Genomic DNA, 20,406 nt, shown 5'->3' on the forward strand with positions numbered 1-20,406 from the left:
GTTTTCTGTCAAATTCACTGAGTTGAGTGAATCTGAGACCTAATGCAACTATGCACCAACCAAGTCTATTATTATCTGGTTTGAGTGCATTTTGTACAGCAAGTCCCCTGCTAATTAGCCAGTTCCAGATGCGCAAATGAACTATAATAAGCTTTGATGCATTATCGCTGTCAAAAAATCATCGTTGCTCATGTTTATTTGTAAACAACATCTGCTATGATGTTGGCTCATTACGGCCACAACAGTAAATTTTTTCAGAGAGATTCTTATCAGTCAGAGCTGCCAACAATTCTCTGAAAGTAACAAAGTTATTTGATTCAATGTTATTCCCTAGCCATTCAAATGTGAATTGGTTGTTTTATACATGGAACAAGCCTCCACTGTTTAAAAGGGCAGGGGCACAACAACATTTTCTACTTGGTGAAGGGCACCTCTTGTTTTAGGAAATTGTACATTTTTATTGCCACATTCAAAGGGAACCAATCAAACGACCTCATTTGCCTCTGTGAATAATCAGGCATGTGTACAAGTACATATTTTATTATGTATGGTTAGGCCTTGCTTCAATTGCACATTTAATTATGTACAAGCTGCCTGTCTGTAACCATGTACTAGAAGACCTCAAATTGGGAAGGTCAAATTAATTGAGGGAAAGATTTATAACCCTAATACATTGTACCAACCAGGCAGTTAATAATCATGTACATACTGCAGTTGCTTCACGATCTACATAATTCAATCTGATTTTTTTTCTTTTCGTCTCCGCAGTGAATGACGCCAAGAGAATGACCATTGAAGTATTTCGTTCATCCACCATCCTCTCGTGTGAAAACTCTTTGAATATTCATCGGAGGACCCAACTGGCTGACGTCCCCATCCTCAATGTACAGTGACCAATAGGAAAGAGCCTTCTGGTTTCCAGACTCTATTATGACTGATCGTGAGGCACTCAAAATGGCAGCAAATCCTGGCCTCGCGAATCCAGGGCCTGCTCCGACGTCCCTGCATGACCGACTCGGCCTGTTCGCATCTCTTCATCAGACCCCGACGCTACGGGCCATTCGGCGACTGTCCGTTCATGACCGGTCAAATAGTGACTCAAATCTGGCCCATCCGGACCTCCAGCGTTGGTCTATGTCCAGCTTGATGGTCAATAAACATGATATAACGTTACGTCCCGATGCGCATCTGATCGTTTACTGGGATATTAAAGATAGCGTTGATGTGAACGACTGGATTGGACTGTATCTAATTGGTGAGTGTTTATTTTATTAAATTACACATCCCAGACATGTTTTACCCTGAAAAGTTTATTATACAGTGTACACCATTTCTACAGGTCAGCCCTTGTACTCAATAAAACATTCGTACTGCCAAAACTATTCATAAAACGTACCCAGTCAGTTTCCCTTGTGGTTTACCATCTTAAAGACAATGGACACTATTACTGTCAAAGACCAGTATTCTCACATTCAAGCCTTTGATTTTAAAGTTTGATTGTCATGGGTTCGAATCCCACCTGGGACCATTTTCATGGCTCTGCTTCCCGTAAGCAAAGAATCGGCGCTTACGGAAGCAGGGAATTCCGTCCTAACGTCTTGAGTGTATTTCACGGGTTAGTAGGGAATTTTTGCTTCTGCCCTTATGTACTCCGCATTACTAGGCATTCTACGCTTAATACAGCTAGCGCAGAAATTCAACGCTTGCACAGAAGCGGCCAATGGTGACTAAGCGCAGAATTCGGCGGTTAGCATAGCCATGGAATTGGGCCTGTGGATTTTGTTCAACAGGGCTCTTGGAAATTACTGAGTATACACTGCCATACATGTACTTTTATACATGTATATTGGTGTATGGGTAGAACTAAATATTCTTTATCCCCTGGCGATGCAAACATAGCATCCATTACAATATAGGCCTATGTCTCATGCATTGCTACTACATAAAGCCAATGAGTAAACATCTCCGTGTTCAACAAAAATGAAAAAGCACCATTAGACATAACATTGTGTAGGTTTTACATTACAGATAAGGATCAGCGTAAGGTTTCCAATTGGGGCGCACTTAATATCCCAATTTCGTGTCAAAGTCCCACTCAGGTTTTTCTTTTTTATTTTGAGAAATAAACCCATTCATATCTGTTGTTTGACAATGTAACGATAAGCAGTGTCGAAGTTTATAAAAATAGCAGATGAGATCAGAATAAAATAGTTGAGCGCTGAATATGTGATTTAAAGATTTTTGTCTGGTTCCACTGTTCGGAAGACAGAAAATAAAAGCAATGTAGACTTTGAAATTTTCTCTTTCAAGACGAGGCATTGCAATTTTCCTCTGGTAAGGGGCACGCCCATGGGGAAAAAGTAATGTGATGTAAGTTTGTCTTGGAACCTCGCACAGGGCCACACAGCAAAAGCACAGGAAAACATGGCAATTGCTGTGGGTGCCGTGGCTTATTTGTTGGCCTGAATTTGCCACTGAGCTTTCATGTGATATCTTCCAAATTGAAAGTTTGTGTCGTTTTTAAATACACACAACCAAATGTTTGTTTTCCCGATTAGAACTTGATAGCCCTTTGTACATTGACCTTTATTCCCGATGCCCCCCCCCCCCCCAAAAAAAGGCTCGCCAAAAGCGTACCATTCATATTTTCAGCCCTATACTCCACTATCTATCGTGACCATTTGAAACAAAGGAATATGCTGTTATGGAGTTGTGAAATAGTGGTAAGGTATTGTTTCCTTTGCAATTTACAAGAAACAGAGATGGACAAATCTCTTCAATATTTTTGTTGAAGAGTCACAGTATAAACATGGGTAGTGCAGGTGTTGGATGAATTTCTTGGGTTTTTCCTACGTAGTAAAATGTTGATAGGAGTTTTGTACGTGGAGTTTCTCTTTGTTAAATTTAATGAACAATTTGTACTTTGAGCAGTAAAGATGTGTAATGCCCAGTAAGTCAGTGTACATGTACGTACTAAAATTAATGAACTGTACATTGTTGTTAAATGTTTATGGGCATGTCGCGTAAACTGGTTGATTGGTGCTTTTTGGTGGTTGTGGACTTCTGGATTTTGTATACATTTTTTCTTCTTCACAGTTTATGCTTCTGTGTACTGCACACAATTTCTTGTCGATATGATTATATCTGTGAGATTACACACCGGTACATAGTGTGTACAGGCGGGGCTGGGCAGGACTGGGATGTGTGAAAAACCCATGGAAAACTAACTGTATAGAGCGTTATCCAGTTCCGTCACTCACGTGAGGGACGCACTGAAATCAATAGACAATTTTATGCCAATTCCTAGTGAAATAGCAATTTCTTGTTGATGTGGTATTATTCATGAGAATTACATACCGGTGTGTATGTGTGTACACGCAGGGCGGGGCGGGGCTGGGTAATGTGTGAAAAACTCCTTTGGCAAACTAACTGGGATAGTAAATACAGGGCTTACATTTGGGAAATAAAATCCACAAGACTACAGGGCTTGGAAGCTCAAAACTGTAAGATGGGAATTTATTATTTGAAGCAATTTCTTTGCTTTTAAAGCCAGATCTCTATGAAATTGGCCCCTGGAATTACATGGCGGCCATGGCCTCCTTGCCCCTGGTTTCGGCCTTGGTGCCCCCTTCAAAAGTTTCCCATTGACTTCAAAAATTTTCAAATGGAAGTGCCCTCTGCAAAATGAAAATGGCCTTGCCCTTTTAACATGTTCAAAGATGAAATTCCAGGCATGCACTTGGATGATACTCAACAGAATTATACATAGTGGAGGTATTTATTCATTTGTCAGGTCGGGTTAGGTCAGGTCATGAGTTGACTGGCCCAAGGCTAAAATCACCGGCCTCAAGCCAGTGGTCAAGTGAAACGTTGTGGCCGTATTTACTACCTTCACATGGCATACATTTACCACTGATTTATGTACAGGCATGACCTACTGTACTGTCCAGTGCCTGTGTCATCCTAGAGTCGGTATGTAATGCTAATATTTAATGCATATTTTATACAATTCAGAACAATGGTCGCAGTCACTAAGTGTGATATGCAATTTAGATTTTTTTTTACTTGTAAGTTAGCTTCTATAGGCCCCCCTAATGGCGAAAGGGAATAAGTTTAGCTTGTATAGAGTTTAGCTTTTATAATGGCGAAAGGGAATGAAACAAAATCAAAATTAAATGCAAAGACCTCAACCACAAACATCAATAATTGAAATGCGCCTCAATGTTTGCTGTACAAGTAAGACATTCTAAAATGTGCATTTGACATTATAGGCCTACTATTGGCCTACTACATTTCCCCGTTTGTACCCTAAATAGTGTACAGTACATACAGCCTTTTCTAAAAACCTAGATTTACAATTCAAATTATAACCGAATCCATGGAATTGTAGTTTCAGTAAACTGGTTCAGTGATTATGCATTGTATATGAAGTGCTAAGTAAGGTCAGGGTCAAAGCAACAATTGCATTGAATGAGAGTGGCCAGCATTTTACATACGTGTAGGATCTGGGCACCCATGATCACATAAGCCTGACTGTGTATTTGTGAATGCAAATTCAGGCCTTGAACTTTCCTCTTGACGGGTAAAGCAATTTTTCTCTGGAAAAGGGCACTTCTATGAGGGAAATGTAAATTTGCATTGGAACTTTCCAAAGGGCACCACAGCAAAAGCAAAGGGCACCATGGCAATTGCTGTTGTGACAGTAAAAATAGAATTGTACACTGTAAAATGACATACAACCTTAGCACTTAGTGAAAGGGTTTTAAACATAATATTTTGTCAGGAAATTTACACTCACTGTCATTTTATTTGAATTCAGCTAACCCTATTTTTAGCATCATTGAGGATCTACATGTACTATCTGACTAAGTACATGTAGCTATGTATCCAAAAGCTGGGGGGGGGGGTCGACCATGAGAGGACGTCCTGGTTTGAAAGAAATTTTCCGGATCCTTACCCGCAAATTTAATTTGGCCAACAGTTTTTACAGATCATGCAACTTCCTTTATACATGTAATTTAGTCAGCTTTTAGTCAGCAATTAGTCAGCTTTTGTTCCAGTGAGTGATTGACATTGTTTAGCCAACCAGGCCTTGAATTTCGTTCTTGATGGGGCATACCTAAAAAATGCAACCATGAAATTTTTACAGGTTAGTTTGATAGTATTTTACATGTACAGTATAGCAGGATTTAAAGGCACTGGACACTATTGGTAATTACTTGAAATAAATATTAGCGTTAAACCTTTGGAGAGAGGTTGAGTGTATAAAACATTGCGAGAAACGGCTCCCTCTAAAGTTAAGTAGTTTGCGAGAAAGAAGTATTTTTCTACGAATTTGATTTCAAGACCTCAGATTTAGAATTTGAGGTCTCGAAATCAAGCATCTGAAAGCACACAACTTCGTGTGACAGGGGTGTTTTTTCTTTCATTATTATCTCGCAACTTCGACGACCGATTGAGCTCAAATTTTCACAGGTTCGTTATTATGCATTGTTGAGATACGTCAACTGTGAAGACCAGTCTTTCACAATTACCAATAGTGTCCAGTGTCTTTAAACAATGGAACGGTTCCAATAACCAATACTTTGCCTTGAATGACTTTTCCACAAGTCTGGCAACGTGGATGTATCCCAGGGGTCGAAATTAAGTGTATTGTCATGGTAGTCAGCAGGGCTAGTAACCAATAATTTTTAGTAGCCCTGATGAGATTTTGGTAGCCCGAAAGACACGTTATGTCTCGCGTCAAGGCTCAAACTTTACAATACACCATAGCACAGTTCTTTGTTATTTGTAATGATGATTTTTGCTTTGTTTTTCCACTAGCCCGTCGGGCTATCAAACTGGAAAAATCAGTAGCCCGGCTGTAAATCTGGTAGTCACGGGCTAGCGGGCTAGTGGCAATTTCGACCCCTGGTATCCTGTATCGACGTACTACATGTATGACTACCCAAATTTGCTTTGTATAGATAATGATAAGAGGATGTCATGCGCTGTATTCATTAGTGGAATTGTGTAATGTACCAATGTAATGTACGGGGGGGGGGGGGGGGGGGGGGGGTGTACATGTAGGTCTACAGCAAAGATTATAGAGCGCCGGAGGCGCACAATGCAGAACTGAAGCTTTATCTTTATTGTTGGAACGTGAAATATGCATGGGCGCCATTTCAGCAAGTAAATGTTTTATTTTTCCATTGATAGGAATGGTCATTGTCTGCACTGATCTATTGTTGTATCAAAAGAGTAACTTGTCGAGATGGCGTCCAGTGGGATTTCACATTTTAGTCCGAGTTCCGCATCTTGTGCCTTCGACACTCTATAATCTTTGGTCTAAAGTGACAGAAAATCAACTGTTTAGGGGGTGGGGTTTGGTTGGTTGGAAATGGGGGGGGCTCTTGCAGCCATTACCATGTCTTGAGTTTGCCAAGTTTTGTGTCATTGATTTATTCATGGTCTTATAAAGCTAATGACATTAAAGACGCTAACAAAAACATGTAAAAAAAAAAAAATTTGTAAAACAGTTCGAGTACCAACAATGATTGCCTGATCCTTTGGAAAGAAAAAAATAGTTCTGGACAGAATAGTTGCAGACCGGGAAGAAATATTAAGCCAAGAACTTTCAGTTTACGTGTATTATGACTATCTCAGAGTTTCCTTCGAATACACAGGAAGTGCCATTAACTCATCAACGCTGAATTTCACTAGCCGTTCAGCTCAGACCCTACATGTGTATATCTATAACTTGGAACATCCTTTTACCGAGAGACACTTTTTACAAGGAAAGTTTTAAGGTAGCAAATAAGTTCTGGAAGGATGTACGGAAATCACTTACAATAGGAACGGGGTGGGGGGACACACAAAATGGAGCGTAGTTTTCGGAAGAAAGCACCGAGGGCTGGTGTGGCGAGGCGGAACAGTTCGGAAGGTAAGAGGGCAATGTTTTAGGGAGTATTTTGAGCGAGCGATTGCCAGCGGATTTTCGGTGACTCAAATGAGATCCTATTGCTCAATGTAGCGTAAATATTTGTACAGTATATGTGTTGCAATTTGAGGATAAGAGATTTTCCTTGAAACTTAAGCGTGGATTTTTTTTCTTACAGGATGGACGGTATGTTATGCATCCTGTTTTATATTATACATTATAATGACACATTGTTCGTTGTTTTTATTTTTAAAGGTATACCTAACTGTTTGTACTGTACTGTACATGCGTGCAATATCAGGCTTGAATATCCGTCTTGAAGGTGCTACATAATTGGATCTTAGAATTCATAACTTTCGATAACCTCTAATTCTGTATAAATGTGTATACTAAGCGCCTTGAGTACATTGCCTTATTGGTAGATTCGTCGTGCGCTATAGTAAGACTTTGATATAAGACTTTGATATAAATGTATGAAAAACCTACTTAATGAATATTCCTTACTGTGCATTACAAAATCTTTTAAAATCTTACTTGGTGAAGAGTACTGGAGAGCTGATAGTATAAGACATTTAGGATTTGAAACTTTGCATGGTGGAAATACGATATAGAAAGGTTTGCGGTAACACCATGTAATGACTAGTCTCTAATAAGCTGGGGTGGTTCTGAAAAAAACCGTTGGTTTCAACTCGACGTTTCGATCAGTATGCTCTGATCGTCTTCTGGAGAAAAAAAAGAAAAAAGAAGACGATCAGAGCATATTGATCGAAACGGCAAGTTGAAATCAACGGTTCTTTTCAGAACCACCCCAGCTCATTAGAGATAGTCAGTACATGGTGTTACCGCAAACCTTTCTATTATGTAGTTTTAGAGAGGGAGGTAATTTTCCAACCAAAAATTTAAATCTAAGAAAGGTTTCTCTCAAGCACGCATTTCTATACAACAAGGGTATTATTATTATTTTTTTCATTAGTTTTTGCAACTTCTATGAACAGTTGAGCCAAAATTTTCACAGGTTTGTTCTTTGACTTATTACCCTGCCTTCTATACTTTGTGAATGCAGTGAACACTTTTGTGCAGTACATTGTATTTTCTGTACTTGTGCACATAGAATAAGGGAATCAATGTGTGGTGAAGAGGTTTTCAACTACTGGTTTATACCCAACGAGGCCTCGTTCTTGATAATTTTACCGAGACGAAGTCGAGGTAAATTATCAAGAACCAGGCCTCGGCGGGTTTAAACCGCTAGTTGAAAACCGATTCAACACACTGTGATTCCCGTTCATAAATACCTTATCGGTCAAAAACATCAACACTTTTTGGTCAAAATAAAATAAATGCAAAAATTGTAACTGTTCAATGATTTGTTTCAACACAACACCCCTCCAGCTATGAAATGGTAAAGACCTCTGCCACCCTCGGGTAAACAACTCCTTATAAGGGAATGCTGTGCGCGTCGCGCGTATCGCGTGATGTGGCACAACTGTCTTGGCAGTGAAGAAGTGAAGCTGTTATTGACATAGTGTATTTAAAAATGGTCACACACGTACTTTGGCAGTGATCCTAGAAAGAAATTATGAATTTTTCTTTCTGAAAGCTTACTTGTTGCAAAGACGGTACAACGTTTTTTTTTTGGGGGGGGGGGGGGCCTTACATTTCTGTCAACAAATTGAATAATCTAAGATCGTCTGCAAGTGCAAGTGACTTTCGGAAACTTCCTTGGTGTCCATTTGAATGCTTCCCTTACACAAAGTAGAGATGCGGTTGGTACTCACTGTCGCCTTGCCGAAACTTTCAAAACTGACTTTTATTGTATCTTCTTTCATGATGATCTTGCCTTTAAATCAGCATTATGTTGAGGAAAACCAAACGATGACCCTGCATTAACCCAACGGACATTGAACAGCCATATAATGTACATAATAGAAGGATGTGTTCCTTCAAAATGAAAGTAAACTCACATGACATGTGTAATGTACACAACTTACAAACGTGTCTATAATGTACGTGTACATGTAGTTGGTGATATTTACATTTTCTCTAAGGCAGTATCCGTATTGGCAGATTTTGCACTGGCTACGGCTGTTGCTAAGGATGTTGTATACTTCAACGCTTGATGACGCAGTGTCATGTAACAAATTGACAGAGTCATTGTTTTTGTTGTCTTCATTGAGTAAGAGACCATGGAGTACATTGGCCCTTCTTTGCCCTCATTTGCCCAGGGCCCAATTTCATTGAGCTGCTAAGCACTAAAATTTGCTTTGCATGACATTTCTTCCTTCATAATAACAGGATTATCAACTAAATTTCCATTTGTTCAATATTGCTTGTTACTGTTATTTAGCTGTTGTTTGCTTATCCCGAAAATCACTTGGAAATTTGGCTGGTTATCTTGTTTTTATCAAGGAAGAAATTTCATGCTTAGCAAATTTTTGTGCTTAGCAGCTCTATGAAATTGGGCCCTGGTCTTGGCTTTTGCGTCTCGGCCTGGACTTGGAGACCACGGCCATGGCCTCTGTTTCCCAAGGGCCCAATTTCATGGCTTGTAAGGAAACTGAGAATTCCGTGCTTACATCAAGCGTTTTTCATGGGTTAGCAGGGAATTTTGGCTTGTGGTAACGTGTGTACACCACGTTACTAGCTAGGCATCTATGCTTACACAGCTAGCGCAGAAATTCGGCGTTGCAAGTAAGCGGAAAATGGTGATCTTAAGCGCTGAATTCGGCGGTAAGCAGAGCCATGAAATGTGGCCCTGGTCTTGGCCGTGGTGTCCTTTCAAATGTTTTCCATACATATTAAGATTGGGCAGTTGAAGCACCCTTTGAAAACGGTAAAATGCAATGCCCTTTTAAAGGCAGAATTCACGGCCTGTTTGTCCCTCCAAAATATTAAAAAATAAATTCAAATGAAGATGAGGAAATGGGGAAAAGGAGAAAGCCAGGCCTACTGTTTGCAGGGTTTTCCCATCAAGTGTATTCAGTAACTAGCCACTGTAGTTCCACTGTGGTTCCACTTTGTCCTTTAGGCCTCTTCATTGACATTTCAAATTTAGCAGAGTCTAAGTTATAATAGATGTTAAATTTGCATCGGGGATAAAGAATATTAGTTTTGGTTTTTACCCATACACCGATGTGTGTTAGCATGCCTGTGATATTTTTTCACAGGACTCGGGAAAGTACTGAGTATACAGTGCTAACACACATCGGTGTATGGGTAAAAACCAAAACTAATAGAGTCTAAGTTCTTGAAGGCTAAACGTTTTTTAGGCTTTGAAAAATACTCTGCTAAGGTCGGAATGTTAATTCTAGCTACTAACTATTTTTGGCATTTATGTCCTTTTGGTTTGGTAAGCAGTTTGGTAATCCTATTTTATCAGCCTTTGCTCTAGTCTGTATTTCATATTTTATAGGGTTGCTTTTCAGCACGGATCTAGCCAGCTTGACGGTTGTTTTAATAAGTATTAGGCCAGCAGAGGGATGCTAAGGGAGATCATTGGGAGAGAAACTGGTTTGTAGTTTGTTTGCCGTAAGAAACTTTTCATGAAGGTGTATTGAGTATGGAGCCCCTCTTCGTAACCCACAAGATAACGTAGCTCTATGGTAGACCTGTGAGAAATATACCCGTTTAAATTTTGGTTTGTTTTTTTCTTTTACTTTCAGGGGAAAATTCTCCGACAAATTTTCAGAGTTTCAAGAACAGAGGATTGAGTGCGACTCACAAAGGACAAATCGTTTGGCATCTGGACTCTGAGACTTGTTTTACAAAACGTGAGTTTCTAACGTACTGTGGTTTCCATGGTAATTACTACTGTACACAAAGAAAGAAATTAAGTTTCTGCTGAACAGGAAAACCTCTAGTTGTTTAAAAGCTAGATTTGTTAACAGTGTTTTTTGTAAATTGAGAGTGCTTGAATAAAGGATATGGAATCAGAATTAAAATTAAAGATGCAAATATGTTTCACTGTCTATAACAATAGTTTTTCAGGATGCATTCCATGAAGAAATTGAAGGCAAAGTTCTTGCCCCTTGATGCTTTTAAAAAATTGGGTATATTTTTATTTTCTAGCTATCATTTTCGTAGAAAAAGGGCTTTTGTTGAGATACCCCAAATGAATAGACTGGTCTTTGACAATTATCAGTAGTGTCCAGTGTCTTTAAGCAGCTCTATAAAAATTTGTCCCATACATAGTCATGACAGATAGTCATTTCCACTTATCCTTATAAGGAACTGGAACGTCTCAAACTTCAGACTATGAGTTGGAATTGGCGTCCCTCCTTCCTCATCCCTCCCCCTCCCCCCATCAAGCTCCCCCACGGGAGCTCTGTGCTAGGAATCCGGGCATCCGTGGGGTTTCGAAGTCAGGAAAATGGGGTATTAGCGTTGATTAGACTTTCACCTTGAACTTGCCTCAGCGTTGATGAGTTTAATGGGTGTTAGGTGTGGTGCAAAAATCAATTAGCGCTGTTTTTCAGTATTAATGAGTTTTAGGTCACTGAGTATACACTTGGCACTAAGATCATGGGGCTGCTTACAGCGAACCTCTACGCTTACCGCCAAGACTTCCCCTCTTTTAGAGTGTGCTGAACATGTATGGGGAGAAGTCTGTGCTAAGCTGCATCACAAAATTGTTTTCTGTAACTGTGCTACTGCTCAGACAGACACTTAAGATTGCAGTTTTCTTGTGGTTTTTATTATTAGCGAAAACAAGTTTGATTCTTGTGTAGATCAGATTGCAGATCTCTAACTCAACAACGTGTCAAATTGTCACTTGATTTTAGTAATTGAAGGACTGCACACACGCGCACCTGTGTGTACCTGTAGCCGGTGTAATCAATTAGCCAGCTTAGAAGAAGTGATGAGTTTATAAGACGGGCGAGTACACGTGTTGATTAGAGTGCGTGTTTGAACCTTCAACCATGTCAAACTGTCTTTGATGCAGGTACATGTAACTCCAGCCAACCTAGGTGTGTCCGAGATATTTAATCATTCTGGTTTTTAGTCATGACGTTTTAAGACACACTGATTACACATGAACTTTACTTGTACACTTTGTATAGTACATTCATTTTAAATGTCACTAGTCCAAACCCAAGGCCAATTATGATTCTATATATTAGTAATAATGTTACACAGTTCTTAGAGTCAGAGTGACATGTTGTGGACGAGCGGATAAGAGCACCGGACTGAAGCTAGGGTGTTTCTGTTCAGCAGAGTGTGGGTTCGAGTACCGGTCGTGACATTTGTGTCTTTAAGCAAGACGCTAAAACCATTATTGTTACGTCCTTCGTTGGTCCAGTGTGCTGTGTAATGCACATTAAAAAAAACAGTGCACTTATCGCAAAGAGATGGGGTTTGCCCCAGTGTTCCTGGTTTAATTGGCTGCATATTGCCCCTTCAAAACTGAAGTTCAAGGCCTGTCTGGCTATGTAGACGATTGATCAAGGATGTTGAGAGGTTTGTGGGTTCGATTTTATTTTAAGATGTCTGCATGACTCGGAAAACGATCACGGAATGGTGTCAGGCTAAACTCCATCATACTATACTGGGCCAGTATCCGATGCTAATTTTTGAAATGTTTTCAACCACACAGCTGTCACCAGAGTCTGTTTCAAGTATTACCACGGCACAACGGGAGAGCTTCGAGCGATCACACCAACAATCACCGTCAGGAACCCTGACGCTAGCGAAGATGACGAACCCTCCCCGGACAATGGACCTTTCTTTCATATTTGCATCAGCGGTGGGTATCTTTATTTATTTTTTTTTTTTTATAAATAGCTGATCAATTTGGGCCTTCACATTATATAGAAATACATCAAAGATAAAATAAGTAGGCCCATTGAAGCATACTTAAAGAAGCATCAAGCATACTTTAAATTCTGGTCCAGTTAAAATTTAAATCAACCAGCCTTGTGCTTTTTAGTTTGTTTTTCACCCAAAACTTGAGCCCTGTTCATACACGAATGAAACAAAACAAAAACAAGTGCAAGAAAGCTTAAAATATTTTTATCTGACAAGTCATAAGACTGTTTATTCCGGAGAGTGGAAGGCCAAGTTATTTTCCACCCCTGTGACTGTCATCAAAAAAGAAGAAAAAAGAAAAAAGTTTGAAACAGAAAGAAGCGTAGTGTATAATTTTGTCACAAATTAGAATTGACGTTTCCCCTCAGTGGAAGCATCCAGACTATTAAGAGCGTGATGCAATATTGAGTCGGTTCACGGTCACCGGGGAGAAACAAACGGGATAAAAAGGGGGAAACGTTTCATTTAGTTGTGAGTAATTGAAACACTGGGATTTGTAAATTTGGTTATCTGTTTACGTATTAAGCTGGGGGTATAGTTGGCATGGAATTGAAGGAGTATAGGGTGTGTAGGGAATAGATTTAGAGGTGGAAGTGTCGTGGCCGAGCGGTTAAGAGCACCGAATTCAAACTCTGGTGTTTCTGATCAGCAGAGTGTGGGTTCAAATCCCCAGCCGTGACACTGTGTCCTTGAGCAAGACACTTAACCATTGCTTCGTCCTTCGGATGGGACGTTAAGCCGTTGGTCCCATGTGTTATGTAACGCATGTAAAAGAACCCAGTGCACTTATCGAAAAGAGAAGGGGTTCACCCACTGTGTTCCTGGTACGATCGCCAGCAAATTGCGCCACAGCACCTTGTAAAACATTACATGGTGCTATCAGAGTTAGGTCTCATAATTCAAACGAAGTCCCACATCTTGCAGGAAATACTGTATGTTACAGCGCCATGAGCGTCACTGAGTGATGGACATGTGCGCTATATAAGAAGCCACAATTAGTGTTGGTATTATTAGAGGCTTGTGGCCGAGCGGCCCAGTGCTCTGAACTCGGGTACTGATGTTCTGATCAGCAGGGTGTTGGTTCGAATCCCGGCGTTGACACTTATGGGTAGGCATACAAATATGGGGACTTTTACACACACCCCACCCCTGGTTTGCAGTCACTGTGTTGACATTCCTATGTTTAGTACACTTTTAAAACGAAAATCCTATTCTTTGTTTAATATTCTCATCTTAAAACCAAAACATGTAGAAATTTGTTACATACGTGTATTTGAACTTCGTTGTGTTAGGGACGAAATGTTTTTAAAACTTACCCAGTCAGTTTCCCTAGTGGGTTATTATTTGATATCTGAAGTAAAAAGTTTCATCCACTTTTAAAGGTGATTCACCGGCTTTCTGTTCCAAGGTTGTATTTTATAAGGAACACGTTGCCTTGGATCGGACAAGTTGGTCTATAAAAAGCGTTTATAACCATTTGTTTTAAAAATGCAAGTGGTTGGAAAGATGGTTTAAAAGTAGAATACAATGGTCCAGACAAATTTCCCTCGAAATTGAGTGGGTTTCATTTTACTTGGTGAACTAAGACATGTTGCCTTGGAATGCGGACAAGTTGGTCTATAAAAAGCGTTTATAACCATTTGTTTTAAAAATGCAAATGTTTGGAAAGATGGTTTAAAAGTAGAATACAATGGTCCAGACAAATTTCCCTCGAAATTGAGTGGGTTTCATTTTACTTGGTGAACTAAGACGGTCGACCATTTATGGGAGTCAAAGATTTGACTCCCTTAAATGGCCGACCGTGTTAGTCGACGAGGTAAAAGGAAAACCGTGCAGTTTTGAGGCGTGTTGATCATTGTATTTTACTTTTACATCTTTCCAACCATGCATTTTATAACGAACGGTTACAAAACTTTTCAAAGACCAACTCGACCGATCCAAGGCAACGTGTTCCTTTTAAACTTGGGTGTGATCCCTGGCTACAAGGCTGTTTACTGTTGTATGGCTTCTGACTAGCATCCCGAACAAAAATATTGTCAAAATAGGGAGACATCTGGATCCGGATTTGGATCTGGATCAGTACTGCAAGCAATCTCCCTACGTTGGGATGTATAGGTTGCAGGTGTGTGTTGCTGGGGACTATGATTATAATAATGCGCTCTACTTTTGATATTTAACAGGGTTAAGTTGTGTATAAAATAAAAAGTCTTAAAATAAAAAATGAGAGCAGGGTAAAAAACATGTCCTTCCCCAGCGCGCACCACACACGTTGACCCCAACATGGGGCTAGATAAAGCTCGGTTGGTAGAGTGTTAGCATGTGAATCTGGAGGTCGATGGTTCAAATCCTGCTCTAGTCAATCTAGTCTTTGTTCAACCCCAAATCAACTAAATATTTTGTAACATCAGAATTTTGTTACTCTCCTTTAAAGCAATTGTTCATGTAAACTAAATGGGTTTCCTTGTTCGCTTGATCTTCTACAACAGCAAACGTTATATATACTTGGTCATTCGTTGTCATCTGTTTGTCAAATGTCATTTGCAGTTTCTACTTCCCTGCTGTGTTTGATGTAACGCAAACAGGTTCATGCGGGATACAAATGACCTTCCGTCTTTGAAAAAAAAAAGGGGGAATTAATCATTTCCTTCTTCAGTGCTGTAATTAGCTTGAATTCTTGTTTCTGAACGAGGAAGTGGAAATGAAGAAGTTTGTTAGCCCCTGAAATTGAATTGAGGAAACCCTTCCCCCACCCTCTTTTAAAGCCGGTTTGCACTTCCAGAAGTCCTGACATGTATATATCTTCATAGTTTAATTTATTGAACTGTGGTAAGCAGAAACGGAAACCATGCGTATTACTTGGTGACCTGTAGGTTTTTCGCAATGATACAAAACATGGCACCCTCGAACAAAGATATTGGCACGTTAATTCGGAGATCATGGTTTGAATCCCACTCTAGTCAATTCTTTGTTCAACCCAAAAAATCATGATACAAAACAGTGTACATTAAAGTTAAAAGGACTACAACAAGAATATTTAAATTAAACTGTATTTAAATCAAAATGTAGAGGTATTTAGGCAATCAAAATGCACAGAACAGATTATTAGCAGAAAGAACCCAAAGTTTTTAATGTTGTTACCAGCAAAAATAACCCAAAGTTTTAAATGCCATTAACTTTAAGAGTGTTTACCAAACTTGTACCTTTTTTTTTTTTTTCTTTTTTTTTTTTTTAGATCTGAAAGGAATGGGGCTTAAGAAAGGAATGTTCTTCAACCCTGATCCTTACATCAAGTTCTCCATCCAGCCCGGAAGGAATCACAACCTGCCACAGCCGGACAGTCACTACGGACAAGACCAACGAACAACCATTGCTGAAAAGACTGTCATGCCCTCCTGGGATGATCAGGTGAGGGCGACATTCGAGGACACCCATAGAAATAGAACCCAGAGAATGCTGAGCTCGACCCCTAGGCTGTGGGCGTGGTGTATCGATACCACGTGACACACGTGTATGGCAAAATAATCATCACTTGACACGCACGCGTGAATGCCAAAATGGCAATTCACATAGACCGTTTCCTCAGGTTTTCATTGGTCAATGGTCATGACAGGCTCTACTTTATTACAATTATTTTCGAGAAAATAGAATTAGCTGTTGCAAACAACTTACCCACCAAATGGACCGAGAGTATAAATGCAAAAAATAGTTAATGGCCTGACGTTTCGACCCTAGCAGAGTCTTTCTCGAAGGCTAAAAAAAGATTTTTTTTTTTTTTTAGCCTTCGTGAAAGACTCTGATAGGGTCGAAACGTCAGGCCATTAACTATTTTTTACAATTATTTTCGCCAAACACGCGTGAAAAAAAAAAAGAGCATATGCTCGTCCCAAATATGGTCTCACCACAAAATTGCACGCACAATGACGGGTTCTATTTCTGTGAGGACACCACAACTTGTCAGTAGGGTTTACTTCAGGCCTGTATTCTTAGTTTTTGAAAGGGCAAGGACACTAAGGCATAGGGCACCCTATGAGGAAATTAAAAAATTTCTACTGGAGCATATCAAGAGCACCAAGGCATTGACAAGGGCATGGAAGCAATCGCCTGGCAACCCAAGTTCCCACATCTATTTTTTTTTACCAAAAATTGCTTCTAATTGCAAGCCTGTGAATTCTCCACTTTAAACGGATATCCACTTTTTTCACATTTTTTTCCCCATAATTTTTTTCTTGCCTCCGTTTTTAAGCTTGGCATGCCTCATATAAGCTTGACATGCCTTATATAAGCTTGACATGCCTTATATAAGCTTTGCAACGATAATTTACAAAGGTACAATCATGTGCGATAAGCCTAGTTACTGGACTAGAGGGGTGCCCCAACTCGACCAGTGTAAACGCGTGATGCGCGCTCACTTGACATTACACGATCATTCTTACATCATGTAGTGTTTCAGCTCTTTTTTTCAGGGGCCACTCACAGGCCTGATAGAAGTCACATGTAATTGCAAACTCTCTCAATACGAGCGCTGAGTTGGTGACATACTTGTGTCATGTTGTGTCACTTATTGCCATTACAAGTAATTTGCCGTGAAAATATACCGCTCTCCGATAACAATCTACATGCTCATGATGTGTCATTTACTTTGCCTTCCCCCCTTATCCACTCCTCCTTTCTTGACACATCCTATCGGAAAAAAATTACCCCTGAAATCTTCCTGTTGATATAGTGGTTAATTGAAGCAGTATGCAACCTTGGGCAGCTTAAGAAACTGATTTTGTCTTCACTCGTCATCTTTGATTTGATAGCTGTGCTAACAGTGAAGTCAAATGAGATCTTACTTGTTGCTGGAAGTTTTTCTTGTCCCCTTGTATCGATTGGGACTACAGTTTTGTGATGGTTTTTGTCGTTTGTTGATTAAATGACTTTTAATTAACCTTACAATTCATGGTGAGATTTCTGATCGAGTTGACTGGCCATTTGAAACCATTCAACTATAAGGGTTTGTGTACGGTGGCACAGTTCAGTGTTTGAAAGCATTGCATACTAAGTGTAGGCCTGAGAACAAAAGAGGTCCACATAACGTAGGGACTTAAAACACTATGTGGACTTGCACATGTCCACACAGTGTTTACAGCATTCTTTGAGAATATTCTTATATTAAAGACACTGGACACTATTGGTAATTGTCAAAGACCAGTCTTCTCATTTGGTGTATCTCAACATTCGCATAAAATAACAAAATGTCTGCTCAATCGGTCGTCGAAGTTGCGAGATAATAATGAAAGAAAAAACACCCTTGTCACACGATGTTGTGTGCTTTCTGATGCTTGATTTCAAGACCTCAACTTCTAAATCTGAGGTCTCTAAATCAAAATTGTGAAAAATTACTTCTTTCTCGAAAGAAAACTACATTGGTATGGATCTTCATTAAGAAGTTTGTAAAGTAAAGTGCAGTTTTCCTTGTTGCCAAGAAATGCCCCCCTTGGGACTTAGAAGTCAACAAAACAAGGAGCCAAAAAGTTTTATTGGCTGAAGAGACCAGAAATGTGATTAATGTTAACATGAATCGGAGGAGATGTGTAGTACGTGCTACAAGAAAGAAAACTTGTCGGGAACATGATCGAGGATCAAAATAAATTTCTCAAGATTTGTTTGATCAGTGACTTGTCTCCCCGCATCCGTTCAGTCAGGATCTTCGGCAGGGTGTGGAGATAGAAGGTATCCGAATGGATGGGAAGTCACTCCCCACTCTGAGGAAATGACTTCATTGCCAACAATGTCCTGCCTTGCATCTGATTTGAAATCTGTCATTCAGAAAAAGAGGGTTTAGAGTAGGGGGTAGATGTATCTATAGAACTTGTGAACAGCTGTAGATATCAATCAAGTTAAACCATCCCGAGAGTTGTTGTTGGGAGTTTAAAGTCGTCTTTAAAGGCACTGGACACTATTTGGTAATTACTCAAAAAAATTGGTAGTATCAAAACTTACTTCACTCACTCAGTCGACCCAAGCTGTTGTCGCGTTGCGGCATGTTTGAGTCGGGCTAAAACTTACTTGGTAACGACCAATGGGGAGGTGTTGTATAGTGTAACAAATTGTGAGAAACGGCTTTCTCTGAAGTAGCGTAGTTTTTGAGAAAGAGGTTAACTCTCACTCAAATAATAAAAGACTTCAGCTGAAGCCTTTTATTATAATGCATCTGAAAGCAAACAAAGTTGTGCAACAAGGGTGTATTTTCTTTCATTATTCTCTTGCAAATTCAATGACCAATTGAGTCCAAATTTTCACAGGTTGTTATTTTAATGCAAATGTTGGGATACACCAAGTGATTATACTGGTCTTTGACAATTACCAAAGTTCTCCAGTTTCTTTAAAGACGGGGGAAACAGCTCTGTCGATTGGAGGATTCTCCGGGGGAAGGGGGTTGACATTCTTGACTCATTTTTTTTTTGCAGGGAGGAAAAAAGGTTTGCGGGTTGAATTAGTTCCAGAAATTCATTGCATATGACAGAGGGTCCCAGAGGAGGGAAGGGGGGTGTAGAGGGCTGTAGAGGGGTGCGTATTAAGGGGGAGGGGGTTGTGAGGGGTGAGTTAGTTGGAGAGGGGGTGAGTTAGTTGGAGAGGGGGTGATTTGGTTTGAGGTTGGACATCAGGTTGGAGGGAGGTACTTTAGCTACAACCATGCTTTGACAAGTTTTTTAACAGACAGTTTTGTACTGTTCGGTGGATATGTGGTGATTTTGTATGTGTTTGATATGGATGTTAAACTTTAGGAATCACAACTGTTTATGCTTCCAGCTTATAATATTGATAAGTTGACGCGCCAATCAGATAGCATCTTTAAGAGATTAAGGATATGTTAATTTTAATTTTTTCTCTGAAAATTACAGGAAAATATTTTGTTTTGATAAGCGTCATTCCACAAAAATAACATCAAGTTTGCAAATTCTTGATGAGCTGCCAATGTGTTCCGTTTTGCAAAACGGACCCGACACCTGACACTTTTACCAGCACACCAAGAAATACCGTAATCTAATTACCGCATCCAATTAAGTGCATCTCCCTAATTCTTGTCTTCCTTCCTCTCCCCCCCTCTACTCAGGAGTTCCACTTCAAAGCCACACGGACTGACGTCCTTGAGTTGGAGCTGAAGGATAAATTTGTGCGATCCCGGCCGATCATCAGTCGATTCCTCGGACGGCTGGCCATTCCGATTCAACGTCTTGTCGAGAAAGCAGCTTTAGGGTGAGTTTTTTCTTCTTCTTCTACTGTCGATTGTTCGGGGATTAATTGGTTGTAGGTTCGACTTAGTCATCTGATTTGCTTTGCCAAATAGGATCGTATCCAGAGAGAAGTTTTAGTTTACAAACGCCCGCCTTTGTAGTGAATGTTTGTGATGGCTTATGTTGATCTTTGGACTGGTCAGCCACTTCTTCGGTCTGCGGTTTTTCTGTCGATTGTCCTGAGATAAATTGGTTGTATATTCGTTTTATTCATCTGATTAGCTTGGCTGTGGTTTTTGTGGATCTTATTTAGAGAGAAGTTTTAGTTTGATCAACGCCTGCCTTCTGTATTAATATTTGTGATGGCTTATGGTTGATCTTTGGACTGTCAGCCACTTTGGAGACAACTTGATAGTCGTCTTTGTCTTGAAAATTGTTTTTGACTATTAAAGGCAGTGGACACTA

The 20,406-nt window shown here is 39.9% G+C and overlaps 1 protein-coding gene across 4 annotated transcripts in view; it reads left to right on the plus strand.

Annotated features, from left to right (window-relative positions):
* Window positions 1–20,406, plus strand: part of LOC139948834 (E3 ubiquitin-protein ligase HECW2-like) — a 92,760-nt gene that overhangs the window by 50,179 nt on the left and 22,175 nt on the right. For all 4 annotated transcript variants that reach the window (XM_071947174.1, XM_071947173.1, XM_071947176.1 and 1 more), the window contains exons 2-6: window positions 769–1,255; window positions 10,579–10,686; window positions 12,510–12,659; window positions 15,954–16,126; window positions 19,821–19,963. In XM_071947174.1, coding sequence (XP_071803275.1) covers window positions 931–1,255; window positions 10,579–10,686; window positions 12,510–12,659; window positions 15,954–16,126; window positions 19,821–19,963 — 899 coding nt within the window. In that variant the 5' untranslated portion in view covers window positions 769–930. The remainder of the gene's footprint in view (window positions 1–768; window positions 1,256–10,578; window positions 10,687–12,509; window positions 12,660–15,953; window positions 16,127–19,820; window positions 19,964–20,406) is intronic.

This window comes from Asterias amurensis, chromosome 16 (assembly GCF_032118995.1).
Source record: "Asterias amurensis chromosome 16, ASM3211899v1".
In the NCBI taxonomy this organism is placed as follows: Eukaryota; Metazoa; Echinodermata; class Asteroidea; order Forcipulatida; family Asteriidae; genus Asterias; species Asterias amurensis.